This window comes from Phoxinus phoxinus (genome assembly GCF_949152265.1).
Source record: "Phoxinus phoxinus genome assembly, chromosome: 23".
Classification (NCBI taxonomy): domain Eukaryota; kingdom Metazoa; phylum Chordata; class Actinopteri; order Cypriniformes; family Leuciscidae; genus Phoxinus; species Phoxinus phoxinus.
In genome coordinates, this window is record NC_136898.1 from 13,020,287 (window position 1) to 13,043,473 (window position 23,187).

Here is a 23,187-nt window from a genome sequence, read left to right on the forward strand (position 1 = left end):
ATTCAAATCCACTTGTTGACTTTATTGCAGATTTATTATGGAAACTTACAGGTCATTTCACATTTTTACAAACAAATCATACATTTACATAATTTCCGTTTAAGCTACAACATATGATATAATTTGAGGAATCTGTTTTCAACACGTTTAGCCTATTTGTTTATTTATTTTTCTGAAGAGCCAAATGTCATTTTAAAACTGATAGTTTCTAGAAAAACACGTGCTTTAGTACAGAGCAACAAACAAACCAAAAAACAGTTACATTTATTTGGAATAGATATCTGTGTTGAATCCATTCTTCCATGGCCTTGAAGGAAACTCAAGCCCACTTCCTGTGGCAGGAGAAGATGCATCACGGGGAAGAACTGACAGTCCTGCCCTGGCTCTTGGTATTACCAAACTGTTTTCATATACAAATCCTACCACAGGAAAGGTTAAGACTAGTAAATGTAAAAGATTTGTACATTATAGCATCAACAATATATCTAACATGGTAACATCTTACCCAGGTCAGGTCTTGTGATAGTCACCTGACGTTGGCTGGATTCCGAGGAAACAGTTGAGCTCTGAGTTGAATTAGACTTGATGGATCTCACAGATGCCATGAAGGGAAACGTATTTGGTGGATTGGGTTTGTGTTTGGGAACCACAGTTGCAGTTTGGCTCCATTCTGAAAACAATCACAAATTTAGTGCTTGTGCTTTCCATGATGATTAATATTGCGAGGAAGAAATTGGTGATGTACCAGAGTATTCCTGCAGCTTGAAAGCTCCACAACATAAATGTATTCTCCATTGCTTCCGTACGTTTTCCTTCATGAGACAGTGGAACACAAAAATGAAGAATCCTGGAACAAATCACAACATAGAATATTAATAGATTGGATCGTAAAGCTGAATCTAAATTAACCTAAATTAACTCTTTCTCACCTTGAAGGCTGTTCAGTATGGAGAACAGGTAGAGGAGGAACACTTTGGCAGGACCCCAAGCGAGAAAAGCCACAGACCAGGTGAGACCCAATAAAAAGGTAAGGCTCACCACAGCCCGCAGGTCTTTCCAGATCCCACTTCGGGTGCCAGCAGGTTGATTGACTTGCATGTTTCGGATCTGGATCAAAACCACTAAGAAGATGGAGCCATTGCACAGTAGTATGAAGGCTATGTAGCTCACTACTGACATGTAAAAAACCACATCATTTTGTACCCAGCAGCTGAAAAAGAAAGGCATGACACATATTAACTTACATTTGACATGCTGTTCTGTTACGATTTTCATGCTAAAAACCATCCAACTTCACTTACAACATTTCAGAATCATCCAGTGTCATTTGGGAATCATTCATGGTGTTCATGCCATATGCATCTTTTTTTATAGCGAGCACCGTGCCACATATAATAAGTGGAATCCCTGTGCAAAGAGATAATGTTTGTTAAATGAATTAATTAAAAATATCTGTCTCTGAATGTTGTAATACGCTTAAATCTCTCACCCCAGCCAAGCAGGCAGAATTTCAAGATGTATGAGGGCACATACACATTGAAAACTTTGACCAAAGCAAAGTACATATTCACAGCCCCCAAGCCCATCCAGGTAAAGGAAGTCAGTAAGAAATAGTGTAAGGTCACCGCCACAGCAATGCATAGGCCATAAATGCCAAAAGAAGAAATCCAGGAATTCAGTAGGAACACCAGGTTCAGTCCCAGTAATGCAATGGACAGGTTCAGCAGAATTTTGGATGGGTAGTCTCTTCTTAACTTCCTGTATTAAGATGCAGTGCATCCAAAGTCAATGGCAAAGAAATGTAACATGAAAAATTAATTTTAAAATATAAATGTTATTGTAAAACTGTTTGAATAGACATGACAATATGGCATACCCATTGTGGCAAATATTATAGCAATGCATGTATGCTGTTATGCCATTTATTAACAGAAAATATGAAATCATCTTACTCTAAGAGGGTGTATGTTAGCACTGTGATCCCAAGAAAGCATGAAGACACTCCACAGCCCATGTATGTAATAATAGTGAGGATTCTTTCATTATTTTCATCAATAGGAGTTCTGGACACGTCCTTAAAAAAATACAAAAAAAAAATCTTGGCTTTATACATATAATATTCAAATGCATTATTATTATTATTTATAAAGCCAACATATTTTATATATTTATTGTATTATTATTATTGTATTTATATATGATTTTTCAAACTAATAAAGTAATTGTAATTGTGTTGTACCAGCAGCACTCCAAAGTGGGTCATGTGGTCACAAAGACAGGTTGTGTAATCTTTGCTGATATTATACGTCCAGCATCCATTTGGACTCCATCCTCCATATCCATCTAAAATAGTACATGCATAAATCCACCGACACAAATACACTTACGAGACATATCACCTAATGTGTGAAGAATTATAATGTATTCATTCATTTAGTACAAGTGACTTGCCATTCTTATTGAAATCCCAGTAGACACACTGGACATTCTGGTCCTTCTGTCAATGTTAAAGACAGTTTAATTATTTCTGCCAGTGTTTTTTTAATTCCTGGACATTTCTAAGAACTCCACTTACTTTCTTAGTTGTTAGATGTCGCAGAGTGACTGCAACATATTCTTTTAGGTTTTCAATGGGTCCTGTGGCATTAGTCACACTTGCAGACACCACATACGTGTTCAGTTTTTTCCTATCTGGGTCATTCTGAGGCAAATTCACAAAAAGAAGCGTGTCAAAATAGTGTCACAAACAAACTGTAAAATGAACATCTGCCTCAGCAACTGAACTCACCTTTGTTTGAAAGAGAGTTGAAACACCATAAAATTGAAACTGAATACGGGGGCTGGTATCGTTTACGATTGGGAATCTGTCTTGTATTTCAGAGGGAAGAGAAATAAAGGCCACTGTACCATCAAAAGGCTCCTGGTTGAAATAAATCTATAGAAGAAAAGCATAAGATTTGATCATTGTGTGACTTTTAAAATGCCTTACATACAGTACAGTGCTATGCATAAGTTTAGACACCCATGCTAAAGTTGCCTAAAAAGAGGAATAAAAAATCATCTTTTGGAAATTTATCTTAATGCCTTAATTTAAAAAATGAGGAAAACTCCAACCTTTAAGGACACCAATTTTCTTTGTGAATGAATAATGTATCGTAAAAAAATAAATGTTCTTCCTTAAAATACAGGGTGCATAAGTTTGGACACCCCTATGTTAAATTCCCATAGAGGCCGACAGATTTTTATTTTTAAAGGCCAGTTATTTCATGGATCCAGGATACTATGCATCCTGATAAAGTTCCCTTGGCCTTTGGAATTAAAATAGCCCCACATCATCACATAACCTTCACCACACCTAGAGATTGGCATGGGGTACTTTCCATAAGATCATATCTCAATGCAAATTAAACCAGCTTTTAAGCTAACTGAAATAAAACCATGCCAATCTCTAGGTATGGTGAAGGGTGTGTGATGATGTGGGGATATTTTAATTCCAAAGGCCAAGGGAACTTTATCAGGATGCAGAGTATCCTGGATCCATGAAATAACTGGCCTCTAAAAATAAAAATCTGCCTGCCTCTATGGGAATTTAACATAGGGGTGTCCAAACTTATGCACCCTGTATTTTAAGGAAGAACATTTATTTTTTTAAGATACATTATTCATTCACAAAGAAAATTGGTGTCCTTAAAGGTTGGAGTTTTCCTCATTTTTTAAATTAAGGCATTAAGATAAATTTCCAAAAGATGATTTTTTATTCCTCTTTTTAGGCAACTTTAGCATGGGTGTCTAAACTTATGCATAGCACTGTATATCATTCATTATATTTTTATAGGTAGGAAAAATTATCAAATAGAAATGTAGAAGCATTCAAAGCTCAATGCTTGTGATGATAATTAATATATTATTTTATACTGTATTATATTATTTAATTTAATGTATAATATAATAAAAGCTGATTTTTCAGCATCATTGCTCCAGTTTTTAGTGTCTATTTATTAGTATTATTATTAATGTTAAAAGCAGTTGTGCTGCTTAATATTTTTGGGGAAGGTTCTAAAGTTTAAATGCACCCCTGCTAACTAAAAGTATTCATTTATTTTGTTTAAAAAATGTATACTGACCTCCAACTATTAAACGTAATTGTGCTCACCTCAGGGTTAAAGCCTTTGTTAGTGGATGAGACTCCAAAGGTGAGGTTATGAAAATTTTCTTGGTCAATATTGACCACAGATATTGCCAGGGCCGAAGCTTTTAAACTGACTGAGTTTCCATTGAGCCCTACCATCTGGTCTCCAACAGCCTCTATGATGTTCAGAATACTACACAAAGACAGGAAAGGATTTTCTGTTTACATGGAAAGTATAAAATCTCCCTGTAAAACCCTCACATAAAACATCAGACCTAATTTAATATGTAGTTACGCACAACGCATTTCACGGCCAACCACATCAATGAAATAATTCACTATATTTGTTTTATTACTTTTACTGTGTAATAAAAATCAAGCAAATATATTAAATAAACATTCAATGTCACACACACCCACTCATTTTTATAATATACAAATTGTATATTCTATCTTACACTAACCCTACCCCTAAACCCAACCTTTTGCTTTTCAAAAAACATCACTTAGTATGATTTATAAGCTGTTATCTTCATGGGGACCAAACAATGTCCCAACAAGGACAAGGATTTCAGATATTGCAATCTTTGTGGGGACATTTTGTCCCTATAATGGAGAGTTTACCAGGACACACACACAAACACACACACACACACACCTGTTGGTAAAAGGTAGCAGGTCGCTTTTAGACTCCATGATGTCAGATGTGATGTTGAGGATGACCCCTCCCAGCGGAGGTGTGATCACGCTAACGTTAATCACATCGGCTAGTTTATTCAGTATCGTTGAGAGCTCGTACTCATCCAGATATTTGTTCTCATGTATCAAGTCCTTAATAATAATCAGAATATCTTCTGCATTGTCTAATAGGGAAAATCATAAGAGAGTGTTTTGAAGAAATGTCCATATAACAATATATCAGGATGATATATAGAGGCTAATGTGTTAAAAGAGATTTCTACACTCTTAAAATTTACTTATTGGCATTATTGGTTCCATGATGAACATTTAACAGCAACAGAACCTTTCCAGTGCACAGAAGGTGCTTTATAGTGGAAACTTCACACATTTTGGTTCTGGAAATGGTTCTTTTAAAAATTGGGGAACCAAAAATGGTTCTTCTTCTTCCTTCTGTTTACTTTAAGGGAAAGCTTGTGTATCCAATATGAATTCTAAGAAGGGTTTACCATTAGTGACTATAATGTCCTCCAGATCTGACACACTCTTGACCACAAACTGGCACTGGCCCAGGTCCGGAGACTTCCAATGAGCATTGTTAGAGTTTGCATCCAGAAAACTACGGGAGACGGGTGAAACAGTCACAATCAATAAACACATCAAACCATGAATTATTTGGATCAACTTCCTCTAATAATTAGTTCAGAGCTGCCCGACTCCAAGATACACAACATTATATAATGCTCTTCAGGTTCAGGGTACCTGTCTATCCGTTTTATGGCTGTAAATAAACCTGAAACGACTGGAACATTCTTGAAATGCAAGAGATTGTTTAACCTCTGCAATGAAATCGATCATACAAACAGTTCTGACATTAATGATACCACCATATGGGTACATACATGTGATTAATTGGTTTACAACAGCCCCTGTAAATATTAAATCAAACGACTTCCTCTTTTTAGAGTTGGTGATTAGGAGCAACAACCCTGACAGTGGATTTATGGGCAGATAATATTCTGTTATCAAGGTCTCATTAAGCAAAACAGAAAGGCAACTATGAACTGGCAATGTTAAAATGATTTAATGCAATTATTGCAATATGATCAAAGATTGATGCAAGTATACAATTTCTGTGCCTCTAGTGGCACCAAATGAAACGCATTCGGTTGTTAGAGACAATGGGCCCTATTTTAATGATCTAAGCGCATGGTCTAAAGCGCACAGCGCAAGTGCACTTAGGGTGTGTCCGAATCCACTTTTGCGAGTTAAACGATGGGAAAAATGGTCGGCGGTCTAAAAGGGTTGTCTCTATTCTCTTAATGAGTAATGGGTGTGTTTTGGGCGTAATGTAAAAAATAAATACAAATCAGAGTGTAATTTCCCATTCCCTTTAAAAGCCAGTTGCTCTCGCGCCATGGCGGATTCGCTATTTACATGGCGCATTTTACAAACGGAAAGACTGAACGCGTCTCCAGAGAGCAACCGGATCTGCTCGTGCGTGAGGTTAAGCGCGCAAGCAGACCATCTACGGGACAAGCCGGATTCCACCATACCTTTATGTAGCCTACACAATATTAATGTTTTACATTAGAAACCTTTTATTTGGTATGTTTGTGTGCTGCTGCGCGTCCCTGTGTTTGTAATTAGCAGTGTGTAAGCATGTTTTGGACCCGTCTATAGGCGCACATTACTATAGACGGCACTTTAAATAACAAAAAAATAGCGCAGTCTATTTCAGTTGATAAATAGCAACACGCCAACAATGCGCCTGAACACACCACTTTTTTAGACCAGAGATGTGACGTGGAAATGATAACTGCGTCAGGCGGAAACTAGCAAAAAACACTTGCGTTGTGTTTGGCGCTGCATTGCGCCAGGTGTATGAATAGGGCCCATTGGCCCAACAGTTCCTCAAAGAACAAATTTAATATTCTGCTTAAAGTTTACATAATTAATGTTCGTATAAGCAAGGAAAATAATTCTTAAAACTTCCCAGAACTTAAAAAATATAATGTTTCATAACCAAATGGGAATGTTGGGAAAACAATACTTAGCTGGGAATGGCATGAATTATTCTAAATTATGTTTGGTGCTGTAGTGCTGCAGATATTACACACTTTACCATTAAGCTTCATGTTCTTTTGGGTTGGGAAGCAATTTATAACATCAATTTTGTTGTAGTAAAATGGAATATTTTCAAGAGATTTACAAGAGAGGCTCTTACCATTCCCTATATGCTGTCTTTTCAGGGTTTCCTTTACAGGGGAGTGAGGTGATGCGCTGAACCCCGACTTGGGGCCATTTAAAAAGCCCTTGTCTGGTGTGATGGTTGTGTTTAGGACATGGCTCTGTTTTTGGAGATGAAGAGAGTTGTACTGAGAATGAATCATGATCTGATCCCCTCATCATCAGATTTTTCTTCTTCAGATGTGGCACATACCAATATAAGAAATGACAATTTCCTGAGGTTGGGCATTCAAGCATACTGATCCACTGGTGTATGGTTGCTCCAGAAGCCCCTGAATCTGGTTTTGTGTGTCTACGATGTTTGAGGAAGTTTTTACCTGAGCATGAAAGACACAGCTATGGCTGGGAACAAGCCATATCAGATAACCACATTAAATCATGTTGTACGTTTACGTTCATAACGATTATTATTCACTATTGTTTACTTTTCTTCAATTGCTGTTGAGATCTTGTAATAAAGATCTCACCTTGTTTCTGAGAGCTGGGGATGCTGCGAAACAAATGAAGATAATAGGAATTATAGTTATTTTGTGTATCTAAGAGAGACATTTTCAATTTTCATTTATTTGCATAGTGTGTATATACATACAGTGCTTAGAATAAGTGAGGCATTAATAAATTAATAAAATACTGTAAATTAAGGCATTAAGATCAATTTCCAAAAGAAATGTTTCCACAAACATCGCTGCAAAAGATGCTTTCCAACAGGTTTTATCGTAGTTTTTCAACACCCCTGACCACTCGGTGAGTTTCGCGTCTGCTACCACAGAAACCAAAAATTCTCGGGCCAGCAGTATGTGTCCAAATTTCAATCTGAACCGTTCTATTTCACGAGAAACGATCTGAAAACAGGGCTTTAAGTGTAAAATACAGAACTTGTCCTTTAATGCCTTAATTAAAAAAATGAGGATAACTCCAACCTTTAAGGACACCAATTTTCTTTGTGAATGAATAATGTATCGTAAATAAATACATGTTGTTCCTTAAAATACAGGGTGCATAAGTCAGAACATCCCTATGTTAAATTCCCATAGAGGCAGGCATATTTTTATTTTTAAAGGCCAGTTATTTCATGGATCCAGGATATGCATCCTGATAAAGTTCCCTTGGCCTTTGGAATTAAAATAGCCCCACATCATCACATACCCTTCACCATACCTAGAGATTGCCATGGTTTTATTTCAGTTAGCCTAATAGCTGGTTTGATTTGCATTGAGAGATGATCTTATGGAAAGTACCCCATGCCAATCTCCAGATGTGGGGATATTTTAATTCCAAAGGCCAAGGGAACTTTATCAGGATGCATATTATCCTGGATCCATGAAATAACTGGCCTTTAAAAATAAAAATATGCCTGCCTCTATGGGAATTTAAGGGTGTCCTGACTTATGCACCCTGTATTTTAAGGAACAACATTTATTTATTTACTTACGATACATTATTCATTCACAAAGAAAATTGGTGTCCTTAAAGGTTGGAGTTTTCCTCATTTTTCTAATTAAGGCATTAAGATCAATTTCCAAAAGATTATTTTTTTATTCCTCTTTTTAGTCAACTTTAGCATGGGTGTGCTCACTTATTCTGCACTGTGTGTGTATATATATATATATATATATATATATATATATATATATATATATATATATATATATATATATATATATATATAGATAGATAGATAGATAGATAGATAGACAGACATACAGTAGCATGTACCTTTCCAACCACTTTGTATGATTTTGTTTCCACACTGCAAACACAAATCAGACATGCATGTTTAAAATAAAATCTATAGTGTGTCTTGGGATTGGGTCTGTTCTCTGCAATATATAACAAGACTGACTAACCTTCGTTTTCGTGCATGTGTTGAGGAGGTCACGAGTTTGAAGTGCAACACAGATATTCTTTCTCTAGAAAGAGTTTCATTAAGCTGTAATGATGATAAAAAACACAACCGGGATGTGATACCTATTTCCAGTTGTGCATGCAACACGTCTGAATAAATTCAGGTTTACTTTGTTGAGATCTTACCCAGGTTTCAATTATATTCTTAGGGTCACCAGAGCCGTTTATAGTCACATTGACGTTGACATTGAAGTAACTATCTATTTACAGGACAGAGACATTATTAAATATGCCACACTTGAAAAGAGCAGTATTGTAAAAAAAATGAATATTGTAATTCTTATATACCCTCAGGTGAAACTGTAGAAGAGCATGTAGTTGTATTTAATGTAAGGCTTGTGGAGGATAAAACTGTTGTGTCTTTAATTGTCGAGGAACTTTTTGCCAGCGTTGTTTCCGTGAATGGTGTGGAGATAGTGACTGTTGAAGACATGTAGTGAAAAACAGTCAGAGAATCCTGTGTGTATCTAGAATTGCACATATGTATATTACTCTGTTTCTGTACAGACTTGTTTCAGTGGAGGATGAAACAACTGCTGCTGTTGTTGTTTCCATTTGTATAGGTGTTGTGCGTATTGTTTTTGCAGTAGTCGAGATTTGAGTAGTCACAGGCATCGGCTGAGGAGTTGTGGTTGCTAGTGTTTCAGTTGTACGAGGCAAAGACGCCGTCGCTGTTATTGGTGGAGTTGTGTCTGGTGAGAGATCCTCTAAAGAGAGATCAGATCATTGAAAACATGCATACCTGCACTGGTACTTGTTAGCCACATCAGAAACATGCTTGACTATGGGAAATTGTTGATTTGGATGGAGATTATGCTTTATTTTCTGATTTACCAAGAGGGTATATGAAGATGGCTTCAGGCTTTGTAATTATTTCGTAGTGGTCTATTTTGTGACGCTTGGCAAGGATCTCAGAGAGTTCATCCTGAATTTTTCCTACATCAGCACTAGGAATCACATTCAGGTGAGCCAAACAGTCAAACCTATGAAGAAACACAAGAATGACATTATCAGTAGTCAGTCCGCTTGTGCTTGTGTTTTTAAAGATAATTTGTAAATACGTGATCATTTCAATATACCAAAATCAATGTACGAAAAGCACAAATGGTATTTAAAAAACTCTTTCAGATTGTGAAAATCATTTAGAGGTGAAAAAAATTAAATAGAAAATATCCTCACTGGCTGGCGCCAGGACTTGTCGCAAACAAGTTCATGGTTCCCTCCTGAAGAGAGAAATCGTGTTAGTTTGATGAGCATGCAGATTTTTATTTTGTACAGATAGTCTTAATGCTACTGACGCACCTCTGCATTTCTACTGGAGGGTGTGTGTAAGCTGTAGAAAGACAACAAGAGTATATTTAGATTCAGGCCTGAAAACTTTTGTACTGTGTTTACAGAGATATTGCAAGATCTTACCCTCCTAAAGGTTGCACCATGACTTTGTGCAAATATATGTATGTCTCCCACAAGTGTACCTCTCCCATTACATGTGTCAACTTGGAGAGAGAATGATATACAAATATTATTGACTTTTTGTCTTGTACTAATAGCAGTAAAAATTCAATATGCGTTTTGTTGTAGCTCACCCACTGATGTGCAACTTCTCTAGCATCCTGAGTGCTTGTTTTGTTTCCGTCTTCACGAAAGATGATAAACACTAATTTTACTTCATAATAACACCAGTCTGAAACGAGGAAATTGTGTGAGGCATAAAAAAGACCAATAAAGGTGGCATGGCATATATACTACTGTACATATTGAATAGGACACAATTTAGCAAACATAATTTAACATGATTTAAATGGACATCATTTCATTACTTCAGCATATACATAGCACTTTTCATAAATAGGGAACTCTGTTGTACTCCATTACTTTTGAAAACATTAGAAACAAAAACCTTTTTTGTGGCCCTATTATATTTGATAATCTTTAACATAAAACTAACCTACTATCATAAAAAAGTAGCGAAGAGACAAGCAAGTTATTAAAATTTTCTCATTTTACACAAACTGGACTGTTGATTTCATAATACACAAGCGTTCAACCTCAATTACCAAACGCTCCACATTAGGGACCTCAAGGTCACCTCATCAGCCTGTCATTATCCTGCTTATTCAAGCAAATTATTAAATATTACATGGACATTTAAAATGTAACTCTTGGTCTCTAGCGGTTAAAGAATAAAACTTCCCGAGTCTTGCGGAAGAACATTGTTTTGGTGCTGACTGCGCGCCTGCGCGCATGAATGTGACATCTTACACAGATACAGGGCATCTTATCAGAGCGGGCGGACAAATAAATGACAATTTCTTTGTTTTTACGACCAGTAGAGTAAAAACATAGTCTGGAAGATTTCTTTTTTGGACATTCCCATAAATTATTATTTTATTTCATATATATTTCAATACTGTCTTTTTTTTTTTTTTTTTTTTCAGGGTACCCTATTTGTGGAAAGGGCCATTATGTCCTATCAATAACAATTTTGGTGTGTGCATTTTTGCCCCTTACCACACTGTTGCGTACTGTCTCGTATAGGCTTGCAGTGCATATCATTGTCCCAGATTTGTTCCTCCCAATGCAGAACATCCCCATCAGTGCAGGTCAACCCTGAAATTTCCTCAGCGCTGCGTTCACGTTTCCACACCCGGAACAAACTTAAACTTCCCTTCAGTTCTCTTCCAGTTTCAATGTTCATCTCGCCATTGGAAAAATTGTGGGCCACAGCTAAAGTCAAAGTGCCACCTGTGGCCACACTGTCAGGGTACAGAGCCGTTTCTCTAGACTCTGCCTTTATGTCCACATTGGATCCATTAACATAGACTTTTGGCTCAGTCATAGACTTGGACCAGGTCATGCAAACTGAATGCCAGTTTTCCAAGGACACCACGGAAGATTTGGTCCAGACTCTTCCAAACATTATGATATGTAGGTTTGGTCCAGAGCCCTTCATCCCTAGCTCTATGCGTGTCTTATCAGGGTGCAGGTACGTGAATACGGTCCATTGTGAGTTACTGATCTTCCTCTTTATGTTCACACACACAGTGAGCTCTTTCAGGTCAGGGATTTTGTGTTCCTTTTTCAGCAGCCAGTATTTACAGTCCTTCTGCATGAAATCCACCTTCTTTCCCCACAGACTGTCATCTTTGACTGAACCTCAGGTGTAAAAATGAAATGATGTAAATCATAACAAAACAACAAAACATAACAGATTGTGAATGTTAAAATATATTTTGCGCAACAATAATACCTCCATTCTTCAATGTTATTAGAATGAGGACGACAAATAAAGCCTTAACCTGTCTATTGCGTTTTTCCATTCTCCACCTGACAAAAGGCGAGAAATAAAATTACACATAAAGATAAAACAAGGAAGCAAAAAATGGTTTATTTCTAACTAAGATAGTATCAAACTCCACTCCAAACAGTTTAAAAGAGATTTGTCAGCATACAATCCATTTATACTTTATTGAACATATTGCAATTAGATAGATTGATACATAGATACGGTAGATATATCAGTTACAAATATAAATTATTCAATCATTCTTGTTTCTTTATGAAGGCAAAACAAAATTTAGATGTAACAGAATGCAAGCAAAATGAAACAATAGTTACTCACCACATTCAATATGTGCTAGTGTCAAATTTCCATGTAGGTAATTTCTTCATTCAAGAGAGTAACTGTACATCAACGAATGTTGATTGATGTGAAAGGAATGACCATGAGAGAGATCTCGGTTTCATCTTTACAAGTTCCCCTGTCGTCCTATTGAGTTATTCATTAAGCTCATCGATCATCATTCAGATTAGCATGACATTGCGTACATATGCACTGAACACCCTCTTCATAAAGCCAAGTGCAGCTAAATTATCAGTCCGTATAGTTTGTTATATGATTAGCAAACAATAGTTGCAACTTTGAGGTTAAGTCAATTTGTACAATTTCTCTCTCATATTTGCAAAATGTCATAGCATCAATGTAAACATATGCAATAAACCTAGAAGCACTTGTTTTTGAATGCTTTAAATCACTCATGATAACGTCAAAATTACAAATTGCAATTACTCGTTACATTTTGCATGGCTTTTTGGAGTAGCATCTACCTGCAATTATACCGGAGGCTGCATTTCCGCATTTCTAAGACCCATATGTTATTAGTGACAACGCCACCGACCTACCGAATTAGAGGGCCAGCGACCGCATGTTTTTCTAGAAGATGCTGGACAACAATCAGAGTGTGAGTATCAAATGTCAATCAATTTGTATTTGTTTGAAGGATATCGGTTTACTTATGGATAGTTCACCCCACAAATGAAAATTCTGTCATCATTTACTCACCCTCAAGTTTTTCTAAACCTGTATGAATTTCTCTCTTCTGCTGAACACAAAAGAAGATATTAATTTTTTTGAAGAATGTCAGTAACCAAGCAGTTGATGGACCCCATTGACTTCCATAGTATTTTTTTTTTCATACTATGGACCTCAATGGGAAGTCATACAGGGTTAGAACAACTTGGGTGAGTAAATGATGACATAATTTTCATTTTTGGGCGAACTATCCATTTAACTGAGACTTGCGTTTGCAGACGTTGAGGCTGTTGTGTCGACCTTGAATCATTGCGATTTTGAGGTGTTCAGTTTTATTTCAGCTTAAAAAGATAAACACGTGATTGATCTCCTCACACACTCCTCGCTTTCATTCACTGGCATGTCTCTTATACTGTAGGTGTTGAGGATTAGTGCGTATGTCAGTGCAAGTTGCTTTCAGTTAAGACAGCTCAAACAAGCATTTTAGTCTAGGGCTAGGCTTAAACCCTGTCTGTAAAACCGGGCATAATACTTTTATTGGATTTTGAGACTTGTAACGAGTAATGGAGGCATTTTCAGGTACAAGGCTAACATCTAACAGCACTGAAACCATGATGTCGTATCTTGATATTTTGACACCATTAATATAACTTAATATAATTTATTTTCCTAAACTGGTAACATTGGTATTCTATTTTAAAAGGTACAGTTAAATTAACAATAGACTGTTATTTAAAAACAAAGCATATTTTGAGGGTTTTAAAGCATGCATAGGGCCTACTGATTTGAAATAATCAAACATTTACTCATTCTGAGCTACATAAATAATTCCGCTAGATGTCGCTGTTTTATGAAAAAAGAAAAACGACATGGCAAATACAAATGACATAAGCAGTTTTGTCCGAATCTCAACTTTATTTATTTTTTCTCAGATCATACAAAGGTAAAATACGTATTTTTTGAATGTTAGTCTACAGTAAGGATAATGTGTAATTAAAGAGAGCGACAAAAGCTACGCATTTTAATTTTTCCAGTATTTTGTTTTTTATGACAATTACAACATTTTTTACAATTAGTATTTCAAATTACAAGGAAGCAATCTAAAAGATACAGAAACACTTATTACTGACAAGTTCTGCAGCCACGATTACAAGCTGTTACAGATTTAAAAGTTATCAACACAAAGCTTCATTTGATACAATGAAACAAGTCGTTCTGAAACACAGATGTACCGGTCACATGTCTCAAACAACACACACACCTCTCTTTATTATCCATCTGTCATCCTGTTTCACTATCTTTCCTGAGACAAATGGGCCTTTGGAAAGAGAGAGGATAAGTTTTCCCATCAAAGCCTCTAGGTAAACGTAACATTTCTCACAGGAAATATCAAACTCCCCTCATAAAGAAGCCAGAACCAACATAACAGAAGCCTTTGTCAATACTTCCACATATTTATGTGGGATTTCTGTATAAATTCAAATGAACGCTGACATTTTTTTCTGAATTAATCTCACTCTTTTTGTCTCCACACTGAGCAGGCGCTTACAGTTTCTTGGAGCAGTCAGAGCAGTAAATGTCTCCATTGCGAGCTACAAAGCGCTTGTCTGCCAGATTGACAGAGCACTTCTTACAGTTAAAGCAGTAATCGTGCCAAGAGCCGCCTTCATAGTTCACTACGTTCGTAGCCTTGGCAAATCCTGTGGGATGAGAAAAAGTAGATTTATTTGTCACTTTAGCTCAAGTCAAATACACATTGTTCAAGAAGAATGCATAACGTGGAGAATTGTGTGTCTGTGTGTGTGTGGATTCAAACCTGTAATGGGATTCTGGCAGCTGCTGCATTTTTTGGCCACAGTGCTTTTGTAGCAGTCCACACAGAAGACCTTTTCCTCGTGGGAGGTGAAGCGGGTGCCAGCCAGAGGCTTTCGGCAGGAGGAGCACACAAAACACTCCGAATGCCACGGCTGGTCCTGGTAATTCACACCTCCTGTGGTAATGGGCTGGCGGACAAAACATGTGGAAGCAATACGATTATCATCATAAAACATCTTTATTTTATAAAAGAACATGTTTTGTGTTTACAGAATGGTAAGAAACCACTTTAAAAGTAATCCTTAAAAATCCATTCATTTCTACTATATCTTTCACCTTCTTGCAGCAAGCACACTGTTTGGCAAATTTCTTCTCGTGGCAAGGGCTGCAGTAGATGTTGCTGTTCTTTGTTATGAAACTTTTGGAGCCGATTGGCTTTTGACACTGATAGCAGGTGAAACACTCATCATGCCAGGAGTTGCCTTTGTATTCCACATTCTCAGTGCCTGTATCAAACACGTTAGAAAGAAAAATGTCAAAAATACAGTCGGTTACACATGAAGGGAGATATTATACATACAAACAAGGAAATTAATTAAACAAGAAATGTCAATTTATGTCTTTATTTTATGTTTCAGTTTATTTAATGATTTTTACATCGTATTTTTTTTTCTTTCTTTTTTGAATTTATGCAAAAAGAACATCTGACAAGAAAATAAAATCAAGTTAAACATAAAAAATAATAATAATTAACAATAGTTACAGCCAGAACTTTTTTTTTTTAACCATTGTCAATGTCCATTGCATATTCGAAAAGGAGTGGGAAGAAGAACAAAAACAAATCCCACCTTAATGTTAAATGTGTGCTGAGGCCCTGTCTTTCAATTTGCCACAGTGAAAATAAATGTATATATATATATATATATAATTTCATATAAAAAAAATAGACTTATACCTGCCAGTATGGGCTTGTAGCAGCCATGGCAGCGAGGAGCATCCTCACGTGAGCTACACGTCCCACACAGGATCCTGTCATCCTTGGAGGTGAAAGACTCCTTGGCCAGGTTCTTATAGCACTTGGCACATCGGAAACAGTCTGAGTGCCAGTACCGCCCTTTATGGTGAAGCTCCTACACGGAAAGGAACCAAGACTGAGAGATGTACACACATCTAATATAACATGAAAGTAATATATTTATATATAAATATACATTACCGTTCAAAAGTTTGGGGTCAGTATGTTTTTTTGTTTTTTTTTTCCAGCAAGGATGCAGTAAATACATTTATCATTTTTCAAAATATGTCTATTTCAAATAGATGCTGGTCTTATTCATCAAATCAAAGGATCCGGAAAAAGTTTCACAAAAAATATTAAGCAGCTCAACTGCTTCCAACATTGTGAGAAGGATCATGTGACAGTGAAGACTGGAGTAATGATGCTGAAAATTCAGCTTTGCCATCACAGAAATAAATTACATTTTAAGATATACTAAAAAAAGAAAAAAAGATTGTAATATTATTTCAATGTTACTGATTTTACTGTATTTTCTTAAATCAAATAAATGCAGCCAAAAAATTCAAACATCTTACCAACACCAACATTTTATAACGGAAAAGCATATCATTATTTTCATTTGATTAATAAAAAATATTATTCAAAATTATTTATAAAGGACCATGAGAAATACAATGAAATACAGGTATATGTATACAGTAGCCTATTTCTACTTTTATCTTGACTTCAAAACCTAATTTATATATATTATTGAAGTTGTAAAACTTTTTCTAAACTATTACATTAGTAGCCTATGATAAGTGCTCCTATCCGACATTGACAGATATGGGTCAGAGCTATAAAGCATGTCAAGTTTAATGTCAAGGGCACAAAAAACATCAGACCAAGATTTCAGCCTGGGTTTTTGTGGCATTTCAACAACAGAATCACACACACACACACACACACACACACACACACACACACACACACACACACACACACACACACACACACACACACACACACACACACACACACACACACACACACCTTGGACTCGGTGCTGATTGGCCGTCGACACTCTATGCAGGTGTTGGCGCAGAACTTGTCAAAGCATCGCACGCAAACTGGTTTCTCGTCTTTCCTCACAAACTTCTTTCCACTGAGGTCCTCGCGACAGTAAAAACAGCTGGAACGATCTGCCATAGTCCCCAATAAACCCACGAGTAACTGTGAGAAATAATAACAGCGATTACCTCATCGTGATAATAAAATTTGGTCATAAAAATACATCATGATGTATAGCCGTAGAAAAAAGAAAAGGTTTGAACAAGTCCCACAGCCCCTCATGTAGGCCTAACTAACAGTGTGCAGAGTTTCCTCAGGAAACTGAGGTAATTTATTGATAAGATAGTGTTTGTTCCGTTTTCCCTTAGGTGGAGGGGCCAAATTGCTTTGAGCTGTTATGTAACCATAGGCAACAGCACATGTTTTTTATTGTCCTCAGCTCTTATCTTGATCTGATAGCGGGTTCAGTTCAGCTGTAAAGCAGGATAGCAGACTGGCAGAAAGTAATGTCAGATCCTTCTTTCAGTATGATAGGCCTACATCTCTTCTGTATAAGAAGCAGTGCACTCATTACACACACATTCATGCCTAAATCAAATTATGTCCTGAACCAGCCAAGGAAATACAATAAAAATGTAATTTGTTATGAGATATTCGATTATAAACGAATGCCTGGTTTGAATTACATTTTGTTTCACTCGCCAAAACAAACGTCATTGGGAACTTTCCCATGTAGTCATTAAAAATGAGGGCAGAACACTTCCTGGTAATGAAATATTAACTTTTGTGCAAATGCTTCAAGCGAATATATGCATGTTTTAGTATGCGGGCACACATTTGATCGCTTTGGTTTATACGTGCTGAAGTATGTCTGGTATGCATGTGGTGAGATGAGGAATGTTAACAGTTCTTTAACAAAGTTTAAAGAGGGAACCTCTCATTCACTTTGCAGTGAGCTCACATGTCTGGTTAATTATTTAGCATGCATCAGATATGAATAACTAGGTGGGTTGTCTGAACCAAAAAAATAACACGTTTCCTACTTTCCTGTCTCCTTCGCAAATGTAAACTCTAACTAACACCCTTAATGAGTATGGAGCTGGAAAATCCCAAAGTTTTAAATTAAACTAGGCAAATTGTACTGCAGTCCATAAATATGTTTCGCTCAAGTTCTAACATCACTGCCAAGACCCGAATAAACTATCTTTCTATTTCACTGACTTATTTTTCTAGTGTTTCGTCCCCTGTGTGAACCAGTGGTCCTGCTAACACACATATCTGAAACCAAATCTCCCGTCCATGTCTGTTTTAGACAAGCAGACGTATTTTTTAATGGACACAGGAGAAGTATCTGAACTGTAATGAGGCTTAAATATGTGGGATACTGTTTACAGGACTTGGCAAAAGTGACCTTGTTTTTCCAGAAATTTCGAAGACTTCCGAAATCTGCTGTTCTTCATGATACCTTTTCCAGTTCTGTGTTTTCTGGTCAGTTAACTTTAATGACAGACCAGATAGGCATTTGGAGATCACATTTTAGCTCAGTTCCAACACAGCCACTCAGCAATGTTCAAAGATCACTGGCTCGTACGTTTTCAAATGGGATTTATGGTGTTTTTTTGGGAGAGTCAAGTGAAGACAGAAAAGAGGAGGAGAACAATGTGAACCAGGGGCTGGATCCACAAAACATTTTAAGGATAACATTTCTCAACTATTATTTTCATTGTATCCTCTAGTTTAGAATTAAGAACATTAAAGACTTTAACATATTCCTATCTTAATTTTTTTTTTTTTTTATTGTTTTTAGACATAATTTTTTAGATTATATTTTTTTATTATTATTTTATTATAAAATATGTATTTTTATTTTTTAAATGTTCTTCATAATTTTTTTGTAACACTGTTATTATTTTTTAGAATGGTTTATTATTAAAAATAACAACTTTCATTATTTTTCCTTCAGATTTGAATAAAATCCACCCCAGATCTGAACTCACACCGCTCACATAAGAACACCACAGCAGATGTGCTAACCACTAGGCCACAGATTCATTTATTTGGTTAAAATATCAAAGCAAACAGCTCAATTCAAACAAATAATGAGCAAATAAGGGAACCCACTAAATGGGTCACAGATAAGTGTGAAAGGGGGCATTTTTACAGACGCTGATGTAATGGCGAGCGGACAGACTCTTGTTTTAGTCAAATATTTAATGTGATCACCAGGGAGATGGCAGACTGTTGAGACTGGAATCTGGTTTCAGGATGACCTCATGCGCCTGCATCTGGAACACAGTCGGGCGAGCGTAGCAGCCAAAGCAAACGAGGGGAAGAATTGGAACAGTCACGCTGCTCGCGACCCATTGGTTGATGCGATATGAGGGAACTTGAGAGCCTGCGAGACTTCAGCTGAAGAGAAAAATAATATGGTGATATACGGACCATGTCTTTTCCTCCTTTATGCTGCTTTTGCATGCATTTAACGAGTTATTTTTCTTTGCAGGCCCACGACGGGGTGCGGTGCATATGATGAAGGCGACCAAATTAGAAGTTGGGCAATGACATCACCTGCTGGTTAGCTCAAAAATATCACTTTTACAATAATTACTGCATTCGCAAACCACACATGAGCGCACTTGTGCATATGCTCTGACCCAAACAGAGAAACATATGTTGGATGAATTGTTTTTTAAAATGGATTTTAAGGCACAAATGGTCCTGATTAGCAAATGTTGGTCATCTGAAATATGGCAATGGAATCAACACTGTTTTACAGCTGGTAAAATTGAGGGGGTGTTGGTAGAGTGTTATTGTGTTGGCATGATCTACTCGCTGAAGAATGTGGCAAACGCTTGGAAACAGGAAGCCAGTGAAGTGGCGGTAAGAAGAACAGGCGAGACGGCTGGCCAACTGTGTAACCCTAGTCCTCTTGATCTGCCGTCCTAAATACACTAAGAGGAAACTCAAACAAGACTACCGTTCCTCTATAGGGTTAATCTGGGGCCACATGTAAACCACCATATAATTACACTGATGCCTTCATAAATTCAGTATAATTTATAATGTTTCTCTTAAAGGGACCTGGCTGTAACAATAGGCTATTTATTACATGGCGTTCTGGAATACTTCATTCTGATTGGTCAGTCACTGGATTTTGCAGTCAAAAGTACAATATAGTACAACAGTCGTGTTCGGGAAGTAAAAATTCCATTCATTTTCTAAGGGGAATTGATTTTTTAACAATAATGTATAAACCGTTAAAGACAGACCTACTGTGAGCTATGAGGTTATTAATATGAATCAATTGTAAATGCTTTTGTTGAAGGAAGCCATCAGTGCACATTATATCAAGTTATTTTTTGAAATATTCATGTTTAACAGTGGAACTCTGGGTAAAAACTACATTAGCCTACCCATGATTCTGCAAAGAAATCTCCACCAATCAGAGAATCAAAAGCAAATTTCTCTGAAATATTTGTATATATACAGTAACAGGACATAATCAACATCTTTAAATCAGTTGTTTTATATTTCTCCATTGTTTTTGATTCGATTGCAATGCTTCATGGGATTGTAGTTCTTTCCCCCACTCAAGCCGTTAAAGGGATGGTTCACCCAAAAATGAAAACTAACCCATGATTTACTCACCCTCAAGTCAAGTTCTTCTTTCAGACGAATACAATCAGAGTTATATAAAAAAATTCCTGGCTCTTTCAAGCTTTATAATGGCAATAAATGGCTGTTTCTGATTTTGAAGTCCATAAAAGTGCATCTATCCATCATAAAAGTACTCCACACGGCTCCCGGGGCTAATAAACTCCTTCTGAAGCAAAGCGATGCACTTGTGTGAGAAAAATATTCATATCTTAAACTTTGTAAAGTAACTAGCTTCCGGCCAAACGAACATACGGATTCCACTTAAACCTAATTGTTATTTTACGTTTCCAGAGGACAATAATACAAGCCGTTTCTTATCAGCTTTAAAATCAGCCCTATGGTGTAAATATCACCATTTACACTCTACGCAAACAGTTTGTAATATTTGTTGTAGGCAGCGCTTACTGATATTCATCTGCCTTTATATGCATAGTGAAATACCTACACAGAATATCAGAGTATCAATCCACTGTTCTTACCTAAACGTTTCGACATATGCTTTTACCAACAAGCAAAAATGGGGAGGAAATGTATCACTTTTCATCTGACATTAAAGGGATAGTTCACCAAAAAAAAAAAAAAATCCTTATTTACAGTAGGCTACTCACCCTCAAGTTGTTCCAAACCTGTATGAATTTATTTCTTCTGCTGAACACAAAAGAAGATATTTTGAAGAATGTCGGTAATCAAACAGTTTTGACGGTAGCCATTGACTTCCATAGTATCTTTTTTCCATACTAGTCAATGGGGTCCATCAACTGTTTGATTACCGACACTCTTCAAAATATCTTCTTTTGTGTTCAGCAGAAGAAAGAAATCCATACAGGTTTGGAACAACATGAGGGTGACAGAATTGTCATTTTTGGGCGAACTATCCCTTTAAGGGAATGTCAAATGCTTTACAGGTCCCCGCTGTGTTCTTAGTAGCAGGAGAACACGAGATCATTTCACGGACGTTAAACTGGATCTGCATGGATCAGACGTAAACGAGGAACAGACAGATCTGTTGATGGTCCTTGTCAAATGTTTTTGATTATCATTTTTAAGAAAATCCTTTGTTTTACAGTCCGTAATCAATAATAATAATCCGCAAAGGTTTTATTAATTTTTTTAGGAAGTTTGTTGCAACTGGCTGATTCATAATCAGTCATGAGGCAGTGACTCAAAAACATGAGATCGTCCATGCACCCTTGATACAATACAATACTTGTCTTGGGATGAACAGGGAGTTTGGCTCCAATTTTAATGTAAGTTATGTCAATACTTATTGTTATTCATCTATGGACTTGGACTATTCATAAGGTATGCGACAACACTTTTGTATATTAATTACCTTAGTAATAACACGCTTAATTCAGTGTCTCTCAGGGCACATCATTTCAGCCAGCATTAAGGTGTCCGAATGGGAACATGGTATGATATGATAGCCTAATAATTTTCCTGTGCATTTTACTTCTTTGGAATGTGCAAAAGATAATGATAGAATTATGGACATCAAAGACAGATATCAGATATTAATATCATCCTCATGGGGTGAATTTCTTTCTGCAGACAATTTAGACAAACTGGCCGGCAGAGTCTCTCAGCCCATCAGTCCATACCTTAGACATGTGGCTAGATCTCTGGAGTGAAAATCTTTAATAAGAAACAGATTTCAGAGGCTGAAAGAACATGCAGAAAATCCCAGCAGCCAACGCCCCATTACTGTACTTACATTAGTGCATTTCATATTCAGACTCACTAGATCATAGAGGTTAATCAAAACAGCATACTGCACATGTAAGGTTAGGTTTTGTATTGGACAGGTTAAATATTAAACAGCGAAACCATTTTGAAAATGTGAACTTTTTTTCAAGAGTATATTGATGGATGTTTGTTAAAAGTCTTGGTGGCAGGTGAAATAAATTCCTGTTGATCAACAACACTAAACTGATTAAAATATATTTTTTTAAATAACGAAAAATATATTTTTACATTAGGCCTATATATTGAAAATATATTTGTATTATTTATTTATTTAAATATGAAAACATTATTTTGCTCAAATTTCTGCCTCTATTATTTGATGTTTTGTTTATTTGCATGTAACGTTATGCAGCACGTTGTGACTCCGTGGCCTATTAAGAAAACGTAAATTTTGCTGTTTTGTTATCCTCAGTTTTTAATCGTTGAGAAAGTTAAACTTACCTCTTTCTGCGGGACACGGTGCTCTAAGTGTCCTGTCCACTGCAGCCACAGCAAAGTTTCAATGTGTTTTGCACTTGGTTCGGTTTTGCTTTGGTGGGTTGTCGAGAAGTCTTAGCTCATAAATATTAATTAGGCAATGCTAACGTTCATTGGTAGACGTTCAATGGCGAAAGTTTTCTTCTTAATATT

At 36.5% G+C, this 23,187-nt stretch overlaps 2 protein-coding genes across 4 annotated transcripts; both read right to left on the reverse strand.

Moving 5' to 3' along the window:
- Positions 1-3: 3 nt before the first annotated feature.
- Positions 4-10,176, reverse strand: adgrg4b (adhesion G protein-coupled receptor G4b; the record flags this gene model as incomplete). The annotated part of the gene is made up of 24 exons (XM_079599076.1): positions 4-419; positions 506-670; positions 746-847; positions 930-1,210; positions 1,302-1,407; positions 1,490-1,758; positions 1,953-2,074; positions 2,240-2,343; positions 2,452-2,497; positions 2,576-2,701; positions 2,789-2,935; positions 4,154-4,322; positions 4,788-4,992; positions 5,317-5,426; positions 7,035-7,158; positions 7,251-7,399; positions 7,525-7,547; positions 8,774-8,807; positions 8,905-8,987; positions 9,089-9,162; positions 9,251-9,382; positions 9,472-9,669; positions 9,797-9,945; positions 10,142-10,176. The coding sequence occupies 24 exons, from the start codon at positions 10,174-10,176 to the stop codon at positions 265-267; spliced, it is 3,108 nt and encodes a 1,035-aa protein (XP_079455202.1). The 3' UTR covers positions 4-264.
- fhl1b (four and a half LIM domains 1b) lies at positions 10,162-23,088 on the reverse strand. 3 transcript variants are annotated; one of them, XM_079600137.1, is made up of 9 exons: positions 22,999-23,080; positions 19,378-19,563; positions 17,137-17,316; positions 16,045-16,219; positions 15,426-15,595; positions 15,091-15,277; positions 11,474-14,974; positions 10,549-10,646; positions 10,379-10,458 (listed from the first exon to the last, which is right to left on the reverse strand). In XM_079600137.1, exons 3-7 carry the CDS (start codon positions 17,290-17,292, stop codon positions 14,820-14,822), a joined length of 843 nt encoding a protein of 280 aa, XP_079456263.1. In that variant the 5' UTR covers positions 17,293-17,316; positions 19,378-19,563; positions 22,999-23,080; the 3' UTR covers positions 10,379-10,458; positions 10,549-10,646; positions 11,474-14,819. The 3 variants fall into 3 exon arrangements, with proteins under 3 accessions (XP_079456264.1, XP_079456263.1, XP_079456262.1); XM_079600136.1 differs by lacking the exon at positions 19,378-19,563 and having other exon boundaries at positions 22,999-23,088; XM_079600138.1 differs by lacking the exons at positions 15,091-15,277; positions 15,426-15,595; positions 16,045-16,219; ... (1 more) ...; positions 19,378-19,563; positions 22,999-23,080 and adding an exon at positions 10,162-10,295 and having other exon boundaries at positions 11,474-12,077.
- Between the last annotated feature and the right edge of the window lie 99 nt (positions 23,089-23,187).